The sequence below is a fragment of the Pocillopora damicornis genome, chromosome 7 (genome assembly GCF_964200805.1).
Source record: "Pocillopora damicornis chromosome 7, jaPocDami1.2, whole genome shotgun sequence".
Taxonomy (NCBI): domain Eukaryota; kingdom Metazoa; phylum Cnidaria; class Anthozoa; order Scleractinia; family Pocilloporidae; genus Pocillopora; species Pocillopora damicornis.
In genome coordinates, this window is record NC_142676.1 from 14,693,827 (window position 1) to 14,713,618 (window position 19,792).

The window sequence follows — 19,792 nt, forward strand, 5'->3', positions numbered from 1 at the left end:
AATTCGAAGAGGCAGAAAGATGCAATAACTTGTCATTTGAGGATGTTGATCACGCACCTGATTGCTTGAGAACTGCTGCAGAGACCATTCAGTTACTCACCACAGATATTGGGAACAATAAAGATTTCACTGATGTGGCATCAATCCTAAACCTGTCTCTGATTAAGGTTAGGAACTTGATTGATCAGCTGCAACAATACAGAAATGAGATGTTAGATATTTTTGGTGAAAGGGCATGTAGCAGCCCACCCGATTCGAGTAGGAATAGTCCTGGGCGCCCACCTTATGTCATTGAGGAAGAACAGATACGTTTAAGAGAGATGCATTTTTCCTGGAAAAAGATATTCGATTTTCTTGGTGAAAGCGAGAGTACCCTCAGAAGGAGGAGGTTAATATTTAGCGTGACTGACTAAGAAGAGTTAAGTTGGACTTAAATAACTGATTCCAACTTGGAGAACATTGTGAAAGAAATTCAAGAACTAACTCCAAATATCGGATAGGCCCGACTGGTGGGCGCTCTGAGAAGTAGAGGGCTATTTCATGAAGGCGTGTGAGAAATTGTCTTCGAACCCTTGATCCTGTTGGAATAGTTTTGCAGTGGCAGTCTACAATTTATGGAAGGAAATACAATGTTCCTACACCAAATGCTCTCTGGCACATAGACAGATGGAGGTCAATAACTCGTGTGTGTTAATGGATATTCCTGAATTATTATTTATGCCCATTGCTGCAATAACAACAGAGCTGATACATTACTGGAGCAATTTACTGGAGATGTCAACAGTTATGGATTACCTTCTAAGGTGAGAAGTGATTATGTTATAGGAAATTTCAAAGTAGCAGAGTTTATGCTAGAGCAGAGACTGGCGTTGACAGAGGTAGCATTATAACTGGTAGCTCTGTGTACAACTGTTATGTAGAAAGGTCAGACAGAGATATTTACTCAGGAGTACTATGCTTTCTTGCAAGAACACTTTCTTGCTTGGAGGACAATGAGCTACTGGATCCACTAAATGAGTTGCATTTATTTGCATTACATTACACCTTCATCCTCGAATCAATAAGTGCTTACAGGAATTTGAGAGCCAGTGGGAAAATCATACACTACCTTCTGAAAAAAAACCTTTCTCCTATTCAATTACACACAGCTGGAATGCTTGAAAATGAACACTCTGGATATGCCGCAGTTGAAAGCGTGTTTGATACTTGTAATAGGCATGATTATAGAGTTGACCCCTCTACCCCTGTCCCTCTGGAAGAAGACCATCAGGTTGTGGTTCCAGATACAAGTCTTCCACTTTCTGATCAACAGATGGCATTCCTGGAGAATCATTGCAACCCCTTGCAAGAAAATGATAAAAGTGGTGAAAACACATACCTATGTACTTAAGTTGTTTAAGAATTTTGTGTTCTCTGATTTCACAGGGTATATATATATCAACTGAACTGACTTTATTTGCAAACTTGTATTTAGTATTAAAAAAGCGCTGTAGAAGCTAAAAACTTTACAAAACACAATGTGTTTTATTGCACTTAATGTTTTCAAAAGGGAACTTTGGATAATTATGGACCTCATTGTATTTTAATAAATCTAACAATAAAGTAACTGTTTGAAACCCAACAAAAAAAACCTAACATAATTTCCATAAATTACTTTTTCTGACAAAATTCACACTAAGCAGCCTTGATAACAGAAGACAAAAATGTAAAAATGTGTATGTAGTAAGCAAGCACACCATTCTCGTAATGACGTAACTCAACATGAAATTACATCATAACTGAACAGTCTGTGAGCAAATGAAGCCTATAAAGATGCAAATATACCCTAATGAGAACAGTTGATGGTGTATATTTATGCTATTTGTTCACACTATATTCACAGACATACTCTTGCAGTCTATTTTTTTTAGTCAATAGTAACACTTGATGATTGCTTAAAATTGATTGCCATATCAATCATAATTTGTTTGTCTTCCTCTTTTTGGCATGGTGCTCAATAGGCCATTTCACAGTGTACTTAGTTGCCAAGCCTTTGATTTGGAGTGAGGCTGAAAGGGACCTTGCTGTGATAGAGACCAGTAACTAGTTAGCATAATAACAAGACAATTTGAAAAGCAGCAAGGTTTGTAGCATAACAAGGTCACCCTTAGCTTCACTCCTGTTAAAAGGCTTGGCAACCAAGCATGCAACTGTATTTTACATGGTTAAACAACCAAGCCCCAATTCAACTCAACTCTGTTTTCAAACTCTTTTGTGATATAGTCCAAGGAAATGAAAGGGTTAATTTCTCAAAACAAAGCCAGGACCAGAAAGAGACAGTCAAAAGAAAGAAAACTGTAATGCAATTTGTGAATTTAATTTGCAACTCATTATAGTGTAATATTTTAACCACACAATGAAGCCCTTCCTAGTCAAGCTTACTTGATAGGATAATTGCCACATTTCAATTCTTGGTTTCATAATGAGAGAGTCATGCCAGTCCCCTGTATATGTGGACGTATCTCATTCCTGCATTTATTTTTTTTCCTTATCTAGAAAATTGGCTTCCTTTTTATGAAAACATTTGGTCTGTGAAGTATTTCATCCACATATATTCTCTAGGAGTCATCTCTATAACACAGTAGGAAACTGGAGAACTGTTAGTGTGAAAAACTGAATTTGAATTTCCTTCACTCATCTTTAGCAAACTGCATGGAATGTGTTTACTTTTACATACTTTTTGAAATTGTGATGCCTTAAATTACATTTTGGTTTTGAATGACCCTGCTGATGTTTTAGGACATTTCTGACCACAGAAAAACCAACCCAAAAAAGAAACATGTTATTATTACATTCTTATGTGCTCAGTATTTAATTTCCTGCAACAACACATGTTATTTTATGCACTTATGGCTATGTGCAATCAATTACAAATGTTCCCAACACATGAAAGTCATTCAACTGTACAAACTACTCATGGGGGGGGGGGGGGGGGTCTGAAGAACATTTTGGTCCCTCTGCACATGGAGCAACTTTATTCTTGATGTAGGTGCTCACTGCTGCACCTGAGGAAAAGAGAGCCACAATTGCCTTGGCTCCCATGCCAGCTGCACCTGCACTTTGAAGTCCTGCAAACATGCTGCCTGAAGCCACAGCTCCCCCGTACACTGCAGACTGGACACCAGCGGCGACAGAACCTGCAGCAACACCTGCAGCTGTAAATCCTGCTGCAGAAAGAACAAAAGGGGCTCCAAATACTGCTGCTGTACCTCCTACTAAGCCGAAAGTGGCAAACTCTTTCCAGCACCATCCACCTTTGTTTGAATCATCTAAAAAAAAAAAGGGTGTTTGTTAAACAGATAGGCACATCTGGTTATGGGAAAAAGGGTGCAAGATTTTGCAGAATCTATTTCTGTGTCAAGTTTGAGATTGTTGAAATTGTATGTAGTAAAAACAGGGAAGGCCTTCAATTTCAAATTAAATTTAGGCTCAGGGGTTGTAAGTGGGGGAGAGTCCTGTAATTCAAATAGAATGATGTTTCCTTAAAGGGGTATAAGAAATAAAACAATTTACCTCTTCTATGGGTTAAAAGTACTTACTGGTAATATTAAAAGTCTCAGCATACCAAGATGAATTATTGCGAAGCAACAGCGGTAATAAATTGCCCAACTAAAACTGGGTCTTTGGATATCCCACACGAAAAACGAAATACTTACATTTGAAGTGCTAAAGTTGAAATGACATTATTTCTTTGGTATTGCTTCAAGATCTTTGCCTTTTTTTTGTTTTGTTTTTTTGTTTTGTTTCACCGGAATTGCAATCTTCCCAATCTCTCTAAGGAGAAAGACGAAAGTATTTCACGGTCCTACCGTCTCATTTTAGCGGCCTTTGTATCGGTTATAAATTGAAAATTGACACAAGTAACAAAAAAAACTTATGGCTTATCATGTACAATTCACAATTTTTCGCACTTACCATAACAAACTCACTAAACGAAGAAAAACTTACGAAAAACAAGAGTGATTTCGCGTCAAAATTTTTAACGCAACCAATACGCAATGATGTTATGGATTTTGAAAAATTTGAGAAGATTTTTCATCACAAGAACAAACTCGAACCTCAAAAGCATAATGAGTGTTTGCCGCTTACCAGCGGCAAACGTTGAAGTGATTCTCCAGATTTCGCTCTTGTGACGCTTCACTCTAGACAGTCAGGCTGCCTTTCGCTCGCAGTATTTTAAACAATGAAACAAATATTACGTCGGCGAATGGCTTCCATTATTCTGACACAATTTCCACTCATATTAGCTTTAACCGCTATTCAAAGCTGAGCCTTAAGAAGCAAAGAGTGCACTTTTTAACTGGCAATGTCACTTACTTTAACTCATTATTGTGAAAGGGAGTGGGTGTAACATTTGTCGTTTTCACGGCATTTGTAGCGGTTGTTCAAACATAACCATTAGGGACCTTAAACAAACCATGACGGCGACGGCAACGAGGACATGGAAAAACAAAAGATCTAATTGGCAGAATAATGGCTCAGCACGTGCGTTTTAAAACTTTGTGCATTTCTTAGCAGTCCTACGCAGCCGAAACCGCGACGGCAAATTATTTTAATTTCCATTTGGAACTCAACGCTTCTTTCAAACGTTATGCTGAAGTTGAGGTGTGGCGTCGCACGAGACAGTAAACAGATGCAGCCATTTTTAAAATTCTAATTAAAGGCAGAAATTCATTTTTTAATCGAAGTCTTCCTTGGCGTTGCTGTCCTGACTGCTCAAGGTCGCCATTAATTGAATTACTTCGTGCCTAAACATGTCCGTTGATTTAATTATATTCGAAATAACCTTCTTTACTTTGTAAAAGTTAAACAGCTGATATTGAAGGACGCAAGTCATTCACAACTGTAAAATGAAATAAAAATCACGTTTCTATAAGGCCAATAGTAAAGCAATAGTCAGCAGTCGGGATCGCAATCATTAAGAAATTCGGAAATGTTTAGAGTTAAGGTAACCACCCTATCGATACATCACGATTGTCGGCGATATGTAATGTTTTCTCGCAGATTTACACATAACAACTCTCTAAGATGCAGGAGCGTCGGTTAACGACGAAATAATGTAATCCATATAAAGTGAGTTACCGGCAGACACGACACTGGAGGCTGTTGCACGGTGCACAAAGTCGCTGAAAATATTTTCCCCTTTTGAAGCAACAAACAAATTTAGGAAAAGCAGTGGGGAAGTCGAATGCTGAAATCTTACTTTAAAACAGCGTTTATGTCAAATAGGCTTAGGAAATAGTTCTCATTTAATCTCAGGCGTGTTCCAATTCAACGGTGGATACAAAACCGAAAGTTTGGCAAATTTCAGTTGTTTGGACTTACCTTCCGCCCTTATTGGTGACAAGCATGTTATGATAAGGTAAATGCAGAACTTGGTAGAGTTTTTCATGATATGTGGTGGATAAGATCTTCTTACTCCTTCCCGATTACAAGACTAACTGCCAATTGCTTCTGGTCGGCAAAAACCGAAAATGCTGTAATGGCAAAAACCGAAAGTGCTGTAATGGCAAAAACCGAAAGTGCTGTAATGTGCATATTAGACTGTTGACGTGGCACGCTTGGATTGCATGATAAATTTTCCGTGACTGCGTTAATTGGTGACCCAGCAGACAAAACAATAAGCCACGCGCATATCAAATTTCCGGATATGTTCTGTAAAGGATCGTTGCGAAAACAAACATGGCGTTCCAACACCGCCAAAATTCAATTGATCAATGTTTATTCAAACATATAAACATTAACTTGTGCTGTGCAATATTTGCTGTTAACTTTCAACTTGTGTTTCAAACATTTAATTATGCGCTCCAAACATACAAATAGTCAGTCAATTAGGTTAAACATTTAATGATATAAATCCTCAAACCCTACATGTAACATTTGAATGTTATCCTCGAATAAGCGGGTGACATCCGAACTTGACATCCTTTATCAAAACTTTCCCCTTGAGTATTCAAATGTATAAATCACACTTGCATGTCGGACATTTACCATTCGATTCAAAAATTCAATTCTGACATTCAATGTAAATATGCATGTCGAACATCAATGTAAACATTCAATTCAAACATTCAATGCGAACATTCAGTTTGAATACTCATTGCACATAATGTCAACTTTTATTAACATCGGAATCCCAATCTCACCTTTTTTCTGATTTCATTCCATCTTTGAAGGTTTTTGTGGTAGAAAAAGGCAATGGCATGAGATTACTGTTGTGTTTTCCTGCTGAGCGATGAACGCTTGCATTTCAAGTAAAGTGTTATGTCACGCATTCGAATCTTTCATCGTAAACGTTGAAGTGAATAATTCGCAAAGTACACCACGAAGATTTTCCTTACGCGCTTTCCGTGGTTGTTATCATTTGTTAGATTACGTAACTATGTAATCCACACTAGTAGTGTGATCGATTCACCCTTCCGGCTGGTAGCCATAAATTTTCTGCAACCAGAGATTTCCATTTACAAACTACAGATTTTCCATTTCGCAAATTACATATTTTCATTTCAAAAATTACAAATTTTTAGTTCATCCCTCAAATCTTCGATTTCAATCTCGTTTCGTTTCGTTTCGCAAACCACAGTAAGCCCTTGCTACGAATCAACAAGATATGAAACAACGGCTAAATGGTGACATTAAAACAACTGAGGCAAGGCTGCATGCGGACGCCGAACGAGAGCTCTTAAATGTTGAAGAAGTTGTGCTTGCAAGCACTCTAAATTGTTGGTACTGGAAATTTGCTTCATTGTTTTCAATTTATCCTCAAACAATTTTTTGCGCTCTTTGGAAGAAGAGGCTATTTTGACCTGCTTCAATTTATTGCTGCAGCTTTCTAGCATAAATCGAACAGTTATGTTATGTAAACATTCAATTCGAACATTCAATGCAAACACGCAATTCCAGCATTCCAACCTCCAGTGTAAACATTCAACTCAAACATTCAATCCAAACATTCAATGCGAATATCCAATTCGAACATTCATTGCAAACATTCAATGTTCATGCGGTTCAGTGATCTGGTGCCGAAATTACGGCGCGAGGACGAGGCTAAGTGCGAAGGCGCCCTCATCGATATAGATAGTGAGGTAAGAATGTTGCGGTAGTGAACTGGGTATGACACTCTGAGAATGGGCTTAGCGGCGGCTTTTAACCATCCATTTCCGTTCACTCAAAGCCATTTTTGTACGTCGTTTTAGCCGATTATCTTTTCTAATATTGCCTAATAGGCCTGTGAAATATTAAAGAAATTTGCATAAATTTTTGCCGCAAGGTTCTGCACTAGTTGTAGTTTCTTTATTTTCGACTTGGATATGTTACCCCAAATATTCCCTACTGGAACGTGCGGGGTAGGGAGGTTAGCCCTCTCCATATTTTAGTTTTGCTGGAACTGAAGGCCCCCTGGCCCGCTGCTTAGGACGTGAATTATTTCTCTCTAAATACTGTGATTTCTTTCAATAGAGAGATTAAGCGACAGAGGGGCTTTAGTTCCCCAAAAGCCTTCGATTTCAAAATTTCTCGACAACGAAATGAGCCTTTTCACTCAAAAAAGTATGAGGGTCGACATATCTTTTTCCAATGGTCACATACGCCTCTCACGCGCCTACTTTTTCAAACGAAAAGAGAGCGGGAACGAACAACCAAATTTGAGGCCGTTGCCGTGCTGATCGCGGGCTTGTGCGAGTAATCGACAACAAAACTTGTTTTAAAAATTACCCTGGAGGTAGGAAGGGGTAAAGGGGGGAGAATGGAGGCAGGGGATTTCCTTTTTATTCTATTTGCCGGCCTTTTTCAATTCAGCTCAGCCAGAACGCGTTAATGAACGACGCCACCGTAGCAACAGTGCGAGAAAAGGAGGATCGACTTGGTCGAGTCACAAGAACTTTTCGAGTAAGAGTCCTATTGAGGCCAAAATCACTCGTACTTGTCCAACACACTCTCTTAAACATTCTTCAACAAACGAAAAAACTTAAGTATTGAAGCGAAGGTAACAATTGGAGCGAAATGAACATTTGAAGCAGTTGCTAAAATAAAATAACAAGTAACAAGTTACCTATAATAACCCGTAAAGAAATCGACAAACAGGAAACAACATAAAGGACATCTAAAGACACTTACAAACGTTGTACGAGATGCTGGCTGGTTAAAGATAACATAAAACGATGAAGAAAACGATGGCACAGTGCAAGTTAAACGATAGAGTCGAATGAATCAAATTTACGGAAAAGAACTTGTACGAATGACCCAAACAAAGAGAAACTTGTTCTGTCAAAAAATCGATGAAAGTAACGTGCATGAAAACAAAAGAACTTATTGAAAAAGCGACAAAGGCGAAAAAATGAATAATGTCAAAATAAACACCTAATAATTTTGGCGGTAACATGTCCTGAAACCACAAACCAAGTAGTCACTTGATCAGATCAAAAAAAAATATCACAGAAATACCAGAAGAATTCCAAACAATGAAATAATCACGTGAAAACACGAGTGACCAAATCACTGTTGGTTGGTAATTTAGTGTTAACAACTGAGTTGAAAACGTGAATTGGTCACCGTGAAGAGCGTTACCCCTTGTCATCCAATCACTTCCTATTGTTAGGAAAAATGACGCCAGGATATAGAGTTTCTATTCACCCGGCAGTAAACTCGAAATGTACAAATTAAAAGGAGCGAAACAAGCGAGGAAATACGAGCAATCTGACTGAGGGAGATAGGTACAAGTGAATACCGAAATTACAAATTAGAATAGGAATAATAATACCGATAAACTCCATCATGAGACGAGTCTATTCTGATGGATGGCTTTGGACAAAGTTTCTACCCTTCCCGATATAAGTCTGACTTTTTAAAGTGGTCAGCTCACGAAACCTTTGGGGGGTGGGGTGGGTGGGGTGACCTACACTAAAGTTCTCCCTAGGGATGAAGTAGTTTTTTGAAAATGTAAACTGCAAATTAGACAACCTTCTCGTTCACGTCTAATACACACCAATACCTTCAAGTCGTAAAACGTGGTTATCCGAAAAGATAGGAAAAGCGAGACAGCCCGCCGTTTCAGAGCATGCCAACAACACCGGACACAAGCCACTTAGAAACGAAGTAAAGTTTATTGATCATGACCCTTATTATTACACGCGCAGGGTCAAAGAGGCAATTCATATAAGACTTCACCCTAAAAACATCAACAGGGATAGTGGAATAGAAATTCCAGAAGCGTGGATGTCTACGATCAAAAAACACAACAACAGGAGAGACGTGAGAGTAAATTACTGAGTGAAACAGCAAGGATCGAAATGCGCCAACCAGAGCTGTTGAAAAACAACCAGTCACAGCAGAGCATCATGCTTTATAAGATCACGCATGACCAGTCGACCTCATCGCCTGAAGAAGACTAGCAGTATGCAGTCGAAACGTCGTGATCTACATCACACGTGACTACATCGTGAGACAAAAGAAAAACTTAGCTTTTATTGTTATTTTCCACGATGAATAACCACAACCTCTTTTACACAGCATTATTGATCAATGGTAAGGTCAAGATGACTGAATATTCCCCGAGTTTTTTTTTCGTGTTTTTAAGGACCGAGGCGAAATCAAAGTCCACAAAAGCACAAAAAAAGAACAAGGGTAATATCCAGCTATCCTTGCCGAACAAGCTTCTTCAGAATAATAGCACACAGGCGCGGGTAGCTTCGGGTGCTGAACTCGATAGCTTAAAAGTGAGCGCCTCGTGAATCTACAACAATTTGACTACTGTGATAAAAAATGTTGGATAAGAATACAGACCACGCTAAACCAATGACGATTTGTCAATTGGCAGTGGACATTCCGTAAGGTGGCTCTTCTTGTCCTCGGTTTCTAGGTCGAATTGAAATATAGAATATTGTGGAGGAAGGGAAAACTTGAGGACCTGGAGAACAACCCTTGGAGCAAGGACGAAAACCAGCGACAAACTCAACCCACATGTGACACCGGTGGCCCATTTCTCAAAAACCCTGTAACTTAACGGGGCCGGAAAGCTGTTCTGTGTTCTGTTTTCATCCAAGAGAATCATTTAAAAAGTTTTGAGAATTATGCGATAAAGCTTTCAGCTAAAGAAACAGAATGGACCAGTTAGGGAGCCAGACACTGCTTTTCTATTGTTTAGGGACGGTTCATATTCTCTTGTTACTAGTTTTAGTTTGATAGATTGGCTGTACTAGCAATGCTGAATAATCAGAGAAACTTTGAAGGGAGACTTGCAGTGAAAGAACTCTCGTGTAAGAATTAAAGTGATTGTCGCATTTCTTAGCGATTAAATCACTTGTTCGGTATGTTTATCGGCTATCCCAGCATCTGCGTGGGAAATAATAGATTGAAAATTAAAACTGTGGGATTGATAAAAAAAAGTGTCTCGTAACAAAGGCAATATCGTTATTTATGCACTTAATGTTACTCTGGTTTCAAAACGAGACCGAGAACGTGGGGCGCAGCTGGTACAAAACTAAACACATAGTTTAAGTACTCTGTCGTCTTTATTTTCATTTACTGCGAACGCTTTTTCCCCGTCATCATCGTTGGCAGTACATCTGCATTCACTTGTGTCCAACCGCACGAAGAATCAACAAAAGACATCCAGTTGTTATAAACGGTACCAATAGCAGCCATGCTATGTCATCTTTAAAGTGGCCATTAAAACTGTCCCAGGAAAAGAAAGAGATTTAAAACAACATGGTGGCAACGGGTAGTTTACAAAAATATCAGCGAAATTATTAGGATAAAATAAAACAGTTTGAAACGCCTCGTATTCGGTAAGGTGATAAAGGACCGAAGTAATTTATTTATAATGGTAATTGAACTGAGTGGAGTGCAATTTGGGCTGAAATCATACGCGTGATTTCAAAATCGAACGAGCGCGCAGCAAAATTGCACGACACGAGGTTCAATTACCATTATTAACTTCCTCATTGGCTGGAAAAAAGATGTGATTTAGAGCAAAAATTGGTGCGATTCGTGAATAAATCGCACCAATTAGAGCAAATCAGATCACAGAGACCACCAGTGATTTCAAAATGGATGTAATAAGGATAAAAATGTTGTGAGGAGGTCAGGTACGTTCAGGTGATTTTAATATAATTTCTATACAGTTTACAGATATATCGAAACCAATACCATTAATTTTTTTGATGCTTCAATTTTCTGCAAATGGCCGTTGTGAAGAGTTTTACATCTTTTTGTCCAAAGTTTTGGCAGATAATAGAGGTACAGGTTGCAAGTTGGTTAAAAAAATTTTGCTGTAGCAAAGAAAGTTTACGGACTTCGTTTAAAAAGCAACTTCTTACACAAATTACAAGTTTGGAGAATTAAGCATACATGTATACAACTAGTACTGGAACTGAATTCGACGAGTAGACACAAAAATTTCCTTTGAAACAGATAGCAGTTTTGAGTATTGCCAAGTCGCTTGTTGTAAATATTTGAGAAGTTACAAACGGTTTATGTACGGCATTAAGTTTAATTAAATGAGAAGATTCAAAATGAAGACAAATATTTCATTTTACCAATACAAAATCGATCCTTACTGGGAAAAACTAAGCGCCATATGACCCTCAGACTGTGGCCTCGGGGTTTTCTCGAGACCAAGAATCACAATGTTTTCCCAATATAGCCCTTTCGCTCATTAAATAACAAACAGATATACCTGGCATATAGAGAGCTTTGAAAGCACTGTCCATGTTCGGTGAAAAGTTGTACTGATACAACAGCCTTGCACAGTTTTGATGGAACTGTAGCTCCTTCGGTGTATATTCCTAGAGACTTGTAACTCTTCTCACTTGAATATGAGATGCCCGCCGATGATGATCTACAAAAAAAACTCGTAAGTTACAGTACTAATAATGAACCTGAGATTCAGTCATACAGTCACTCAGTCAGTGAGTCAGTCAGTCACTCAGACAATAAAACCGTTAGTTCGTTCGTCAGTCAGTCAGTCAGCCACTCAGAACGTCAGTCCGTTCGTCAATCAATCGCCAGACAGTCAGCCAGTCAGTCAGTCCGTTAGTTAGTCAGTCAGTCAGCCAGTCAGTCACGCAGTCAGTTAGCAAGTAAATCAGTATGCTAGCCAGTAATAACTACCTTGATCTTCAGGCCGAGTCTAAAAGAGTTACTGGAATATTCTGTTACGTACCGCCTCATCAGGCGGTAACCGGTAAAATTTACCGCTTGTAAGAGCACTTATTACCGCCTGCAAAAGCTCAGAACCCTTAAAAAATACGCATTTATGATGAGCTAATCTGGTAAGAAAGTGTAATAAAAAGCCAACAGTGTGCACCATTATAGATCTACGTGTGCTTTACTTAGCTAACACTGACTGTTACCTTTCGAAGTTCGAAGCAAGAGTGATTTTCGCTGGCTTTCTGCTAAATCTCATGACATTTGTCAGTTCTCTGCACGTGCAAATGTGGTTTCGTTTAGTTGTTCAGTTTCCACGATGAAACGGCAGCAAACAATGCTGTCGTTTCTTTCCAGTTAAAAGATGTTACAAAGAATTGCTGGTGAGCTTCACAAGAAGTTTAGGGGTAAACAAAACAAAAGTTAGGTACTAGCGATGGAAAAGCAGCCAACTGCCAGAAATAACCGCCTTAACAGCTCTAAAATTGCCGGCTGTATAACGAACACGTGGGTAAAAATCTAGTCTTCATCATGAAATTCTACTTGAAATGTGTTTCAGACAACGGTTTGAAAAAAGCCTTGAACATAAAATCTCTCAACAGCGTAAAAGTTCTGAATTTGAGACGATTAGAACACAAAGCTGACACCGCTGATTTTCCAGCGATATGCCATGTAAGTGACGCCAAAGATATCACCCGAAATCGAAGGGAGACCAGACGACGGTTTGAAAGAAGCCTTGAAAATACAATCTCTCGACAGCGTAAACATTCTGAATTTGAGACGATCAGAACACTAACTCAGCTATTCGATGAGATTCGATTTCATAGCGATGCGATTCGTAGCTGAAACCGCTGATTTGGATCAACTTGTCACATGATGATAACATGGGGCAACTTGACCTGCTTCTCCTTAAGATGCAAGGCTCTAGTCCGTGTTTCATGGCTACCTTCATTCATAGAAATTCACATAAAAAACACCACGTTTTTAGACACGGAGAGAAGCCATGACTTCCTCTAGGAACTAGTTTAGTGACCAGAACTATGTCTCGCACTTCACTTGGGTAGCGGGCGATCTTCTAATGCGATTAAAAGGTTACTATATCTGCAGCACTACTTTCTCTAGGAACTATTTTAGTAACCACAACTGTGGCTCGTACAGATGATCATAATTTAATAACTGAGACTGACAGACATTCTTTCCCGAAACAAGCAGAAAAATCTAAGAATTTGCAAAAATTGTTCTTTTAATGAGATAGAAAATGAGGTTCACGTTTAATTTATTGTAATTCACATAAGTGTAGTAGGAAAACGGTTTTTTTTAATGGTATAACTTTGAAATATCCCAACTTTAATTAGCTCCAAGTGAACAGGAGAAAATATTATTTCTTTTAAGAAACAATGACCCTTTTATTTGTAAAAAATACGGTTATTTTGTTTTCAAAGCTTTCCAAAAAAAGAAACATGAGTCAGGATTGAAGCCAATTAATACTGATTATTTATTTGGTTTTAGTTTCATTGCTGTATTTCCAGTACCGTTTTCCATTTTTTTTAAGAAATACCGTCTATGAATATGGGAATGCAAATAAATTGTTATTGTTGTTGTTGATAGAATATCGGCCAAATCCTCTTACAAGTCAAGGCGAAAATAAACCCTAGATAGCCCGAGAAGAACTGGTAACTGTTGTTATGTTTGCAGACTGTGTCATCATTATCATCGCCATCAATTTTATTCATCCTCTTGCATAGCAATAGAATCAGGAAGTTCACCAATCGTAACAATTGCAAAGACGTTATCGTCCGCAAACGTGATAACGTGACCTATGATGTGTGGCCCAATTTCTTTAATTCTTTGTTGGTTTCCATACAATGGGTCATCTTGCGAGTCCTCGTCGAACATAACCTTTATTATAATAAAGTTCGGATATAACGCGCGCTGTCATTGGTTGAAAGAGCGTGCTCTATGAGAGTATAGAGCATAGAACTGAGCTACAGCTGTTACGCCATCTGCCAAATTGTACTATGTTCGACCTTTTCCGGGACTTCTTTTTAGCTTTTTTCCGATAATTGAAAGTGAAATTTCGGAACAAGCGAGCCGGCAAGTAGCAACAGAAGAACCAAACAAAGGTTTGTAAACATATCAGGCGCCGTAATTTTCATTATTAAAACGTGAGCAGATACGAAAATCCTCAAAGGAAAAACAAAATAGACAATCCGAGTTTTAAAGATTTTTACCCTCAGTTAGATTGCAAGCTTACGTACGGTAATAAAAATCAAACACAACTAACACTCGTATAGTATATAAAGTTCAGAGTTCAAAAACAAAACAGAACAAAACAGAAATTATGAAAAATATAATCAAACTGACATAACTGTTAAAATTCATACTAATCATGACGGTGTCTGAGCAAATATGATCATGCTGGAGTCCATTACGGCTCGCTTAGTATGGCGATCTCCGGTCATTACAGTAAAGCAAGCCTCAGAAACTACATCGGCCGGCCTTCGAGTGAAAAAACGAGAGCTCGCTCTGATATCCTTTCCGATACGTTTAGCAGAAAGTCACTTCACTCACTGCAGCCGAGTTTTGCTTTGTCTCACAGCACAGCACTATTCTTTGTCTCACCGCACAGCACTATTCTTTGTCTCACTGCACAGCACTATTCTTTGTCTCATTGCACAGCACTATTCTTTGTCTCACCGCACAGCACTATTCTTTGTCTCACTGCACAGCACTATTCTTTGTCTCACTACACAGCACTATTCTTTGTCTCACTGCACAGCACTATTCTTTGTCTCATTGCACAGCAGTATTTTGTCTCACAGCGCAACACTATTCTTTGTCTCACTACACAGTACTATTCTTTGTCTCATTGCACAGCACTATTCTTTGTCTCACAGCACAACACTATTCTTTGTCTCACAGCCCAGCACTATTCTTTGTCTCACAGCCCAGCACTATTCTTTGTCTCACAGCACAGCACTATCCTTTGTCTCATTGCACAGGACTATTCTTTGTCTCATTGCACAGCACTATCCTTTGTCTCACTGCACCGCACTATTCTTTGTCTCACAGCACAGCACTATTCTTTGTCTCACAGCCCAGCACTATTCTTTGTCTCACAGCACAGCATTATTCTTTGTCTCATTGCACAGGACTATTCTTTGTCTCATTGCACAGCACTATTCTTTGTCTCACTGCACAGCACTATTCTTTGTCTCACTGCACAGCAGTATTCTTAGTCTCACTGCACAGCACTATTCTTTGTCTCACTACACAGCAGTATTCTTTGTCTCACTGCACAGCACTATTCTTTGTCTCACTGCACCGCACTATTCTTTGTCTCACTGCACAGCACTATTCTTTGTCTCACTGCACAGCACTATTCTTTGTCTCACTGCACAACACCATTCTTTGTCTCACTGCACAGCACCATTCTTTGTCTCACTGCACAGCACTATTCTTTGTCTCACTGCACAGCATTATTCTTTGTCTCACTGCACAGCAGTATTCTTTGTCTTACAGCACAGCACTATTCTTTCTCTCACTGCACAGCACTATTCTTTGTCTCACTGCACAACACTATTCTTTGTCTCACAGCACAGCACTATTCTTTGTCTCACTGCACAGCACTATTCTTTGTCTCATTGCACAGCACTATTCTTTGTCTCACTGCACCGCACTATTCTTTGTCTCACAGCACAGCACTATTCTTTGTCTCACAGCCCAGCACTATTCTTTGTCTCACAGCACAGCACTATTCTTTGTCTCATTGCACAGGACTATTCTTTGTCTCATTGCACAGCACTATTCTTTGTCTCACTGCACAGCACTATTCTTTGTCTCACTGCACAGCAGTATTCTTAGTCTCACTGCACAACACTATTCTTTGTCTCACTACACAGCAGTATTCTTTGTCTCACTGCACAGCACTATTCTTTGTCTCACTGCACCGCACTATTCTTTGTCTCACTGCACAGCACTATTCTTTGTCTCACTGCACAGCACTTTTCTTTGTCTCATTGCACAGCACTATTCTTTGTCTCACTGCACAGCACTATTCTTTGTCTCACAGCACAGCACTATTCTTTGTCTCATTGCACAGGACTATTCTTTGTCTCATTGCACAGCACTATTCTTTGTCTCACTGCACCGCACTATTCTTTGTCTCACAGCCCAGCACTATTCTTTGTCTCACAGCACAGCACTATTCTTTGTCTCACAGCCCAGCACTATTCTTTGTCTCACAGCACAGCACTATTCTTTGTCTCATTGCACAGGACTATTCTTTGTCTCATTGCACAGCACTATTCTTTGTCTCACTGCACCGCACTATTCTTTGTCTCACAGCACAGCACTATTCTTTGTCTCACAGCCCAGCACTATTCTTTGTCTCACAGCACAGCACTATTCTTTGTCTCATTGCACAGGACTATTCTTTGTCTCATTGCACAGCACTATTCTTTGTCTCACTGCACAGCACTATTCTTTGTCTCACTGCACAGCAGTATTCTTAGTCTCACTGCACAGCACTATTCTTTGTCTCACTACACAGCAGTATTCTTTGTCTCACTGCACAGCACTATTCTTTGTCTCACTGCACCGCACTATTCTTTGTCTCACTGCACAGCAGTATTCTTTGTCTCACTGCACAGCACTATTCTTTGTCTCACTGCACAACACCATTCTTTGTCTCACTGCACAGCACTATTCTTTGTCTCACTGCACAGCACTATTCTTTGTCTCACTGCACAAACCCTATTCTTTGTCTCACAGCACAGCACTATTCTTTGTCTCACTGCACAGCACTATTCTTTGTCTCATTGCACAGCACTATTCTTTGTCTCACTGCACCGCACTATTCTTTGTCTCACAGCACAGCACTATTCTTTGTCTCACAGCCCAGCACTATTCTTTGTCTCAGTACACAGCACTATTCTTTGTCTCATTGCACAGGACTATTCTTTGTCTCATTGCACAGCACTATTCTTTGTCTCACTGCACAGCACTATTCTTTGTCTCACTGCACAGCAGTATTCTTAGTCTCACTGCACAGCACTATTCTTTGTCTCACTACACAGCAGTATTCTTTGTCTCACTGCACAGCACTATTCTTTGTCTCACTGCACAGCACTATTCTTTGTCTCACTGCACAGCACTATTCTTTGTCTCACTGCACAACACCATTCTTTGTCTCACTGCACAGCACCATTCTTTGTCTCACTGCACAGCACTATTCTTTGTCTCACTGCACAGCATTATTCTTTGTCTCACTGCACAGCAGTATTCTTTGTCTTACAGCACAGAACTATTCTTTGTTTCGCTGCACAGTAGTATTCTTTGTCTCACTGCACTGCAGTATTCTTTGTCTAACTGCACAGCGCTATTCTTTGTCTCGCTGGACAGCAGTATTCTTCGTCTCACGGCACAGCAGTATTCTTTGTCTAACTGTACAGCAATATTCTTTGTCTAACTGCACAGCGCTATTCTTTGTCTCGCTGGACAGCAGTATTCTTTGTCTCACTGCACAACACTATTCTTTGTCTCACTGCACAGCAGTATTCTTTGTCTCACTGCACAGGAGTATTCTTTGTCTCGCTGTACAGCAGTATTCTTTGTCTCAGTGCACAGCAGTATTTTTTGTGTGATTGCACAGCACTATTCTTTGTCTTACTGCACAGCACTATTCTTTGTCTCATTGCACAGCACTATTCTTTGTCTCATTGCACAGCACTATTCTTTGTCTCGCTGCACAGCACTATTCTTTGTCTAACTGCACAGCACTATTCTTTGTCTCACTGCACAGTAGTATTCTTTGTCTAACTGCACAGAACTATTCTTTGTCTAACTGCACAGCGCTATTCTTTGTCTCGCTGGACAGCAGTATTCTTTGTCTCACAGCACAGCAGTATTCTTTGTTTCACTGCACAGCACTTTTCTTTGTCTCGCTGCACAGCAGTATTCTTTGTTTCACTGCACAGCAGTGTTCTTTGTATCATTTCACAGCACTCTTCTTTGTCTAACCGCACAGCACTATTGTTTGTCTAACTGCAGAGCAGTATTCTTTACTGCACAGCAGTATTCTTTGTCTAACTGCACAGCAGTATTCTTTGTGTCACTGCACAGCACTATTCTTTGTCTCACTGCACAGCACTATTCTTTGTCTCACTGCACAGCACTATTCTTTGTCTCACTGCACAGCACTATTCTTTGTATCGCTGCACAGCAGTATTCTTTGTCTCACTGCACAGCACTATTCTTTGTCTCACAGCACAGCAGTATTCTTTGTCTCGCTGCACAGCAGTATTCTTTGTCTCACTGCACAGCAGTATTCTTTGTCTCGCTGCAGAGCAGTATTCTTTGTCTCGCTGCAGAGCAGTATTCTTTGTCTCACTGCACAGCACTATTCTTTGTCCCACTGCACAGCACTATTCTTTGTCTCGCTACACAGCAGTATTCTTTGTCTCACTGCACAGCAGTATTCTTTGTCTCGCTGCACAGCAGTATTTTGTCTCGCTGCACAGCAGTATTCTTTGTCTCACTGCACAGCACTATTCTTTGTCTCACTGCACAACATTTTTTTTTATCTCACTGCACAACACTGTTCTTTGTTTCACTGCACAGCAGTATTCTTTGTCTCACTGCACAGCACTGTCCTTTGTCTCGCAACACAGCACTTTTTTTTGTCTAACTGCAGAGCACTATTCTTTGTCTCGCTGCACAACAGTATTCTTTGTCTTACTGCACAACACTTTTCTTTGTCTCACTGCACAACAGTATTCTTTGTCTAACTGCACAGCACTATTCTTTGTCTTGCTGCACAGCAGTATTCTTCGTCTCACTGCACAGCAGTATTCTTTGTCTAACTGCACAGCAGTATTCTTTGTCTAACTGCACAGCACTATTCTTTGTCTCAGCTTTCTCACTTGTTACTATTCTTGGATTCAGTACTGTGCCTCACGTAAGGATCCGTTGAGGAAATGTTAACAGTTCAATCTCAGATTATTAATAATTGCAAGCATTACACGAAACCTTAAAAAACATTTGGTCATCTGACCAATAAGGGTGACTTTTCCACTGGAGTTGTATTATATGAATCCAAGAAATAGAAATATTATGTTGTTGGTGGTGTGAATGCAACTTTCCAGGTGACTGCCACAGAAAGTCGTTATTTCATAACTAGGTAAGAACTAGGCAATTTAGTACTCTCCTTGAAAAGCGAGAACTGTTTGCCCCCCCCCCCCCCCTCCAGTGAAATTTTTCCATAATTACGTGCCACAAAAATAAGTCTGATTCTTATATTTATTAGATAAAGAATAAGGTAGGGTGAAAACATTAAGATGGAAAATTCTGACTTGGAAGAAGCAAGAGAAAACACGTGCAGCAATTCTACTGAACGCTCTCACACAAGTTCTCCTAATTTGTGATGTCCGCAATATGAGCTCGAGGGTTTGACTGAGGGTGTATTGAAAGCCACCTTTTCACTGCTAACATAACTATATTCTGAAACCGGCGGAGGCTTTGTTTGTTCAAAAAAGGGGGCCGGTGACGAGTTTTAGGCACAGGTTTATCCAGTTTGATCATCATATTGTCTTTTTGTTTTTGGTTTCAG

The 19,792-nt window shown here is 39.6% G+C and overlaps 1 protein-coding gene and 1 long non-coding RNA gene across 2 annotated transcripts in view; both read right to left on the reverse strand.

Moving 5' to 3' along the window:
- Nucleotides 1-2,335: 2,335 nt before the first annotated feature.
- Nucleotides 2,336-5,602, reverse strand: LOC149042741 (uncharacterized). The gene is made up of 2 exons (XM_089213475.1): nucleotides 5,365-5,602; nucleotides 2,336-3,308 (listed from the first exon to the last, which is right to left on the reverse strand). Exons 1-2 carry the CDS (start codon nucleotides 5,429-5,431, stop codon nucleotides 2,950-2,952), a joined length of 426 nt encoding a protein of 141 aa, XP_089069601.1. The 5' UTR covers nucleotides 5,432-5,602; the 3' UTR covers nucleotides 2,336-2,949.
- A 4,553-nt stretch (nucleotides 5,603-10,155) lies between these two features.
- The window catches only part of LOC149042742 (uncharacterized), a 39,188-nt gene continuing 29,551 nt past the window's right edge, over nucleotides 10,156-19,792 (reverse strand). The window contains exons 3-4 of the long non-coding RNA XR_016188762.1: nucleotides 11,714-11,875; nucleotides 10,156-10,710 (exon numbers count right to left, since the gene is read on the reverse strand). This is a non-coding gene — a long non-coding RNA (uncharacterized LOC149042742). The remainder of the gene's footprint in view (nucleotides 10,711-11,713; nucleotides 11,876-19,792) is intronic.

Excerpts from the sequence above, each read along its gene's own strand:
- LOC149042741 (XM_089213475.1), bottom strand. The coding sequence starts at position 5,431 with ATGAAAAACTCTACCAAGTTCTGCATTTACCTTATCATAACATGCTTG. Across the intron at positions 3,309-5,364 it reads GTCACCAATAAGGGCGGAAG|ATGATTCAAACAAAGGTGGA; the intron begins GTAAGTCCAAAC and ends TTTTTTTTTTAG.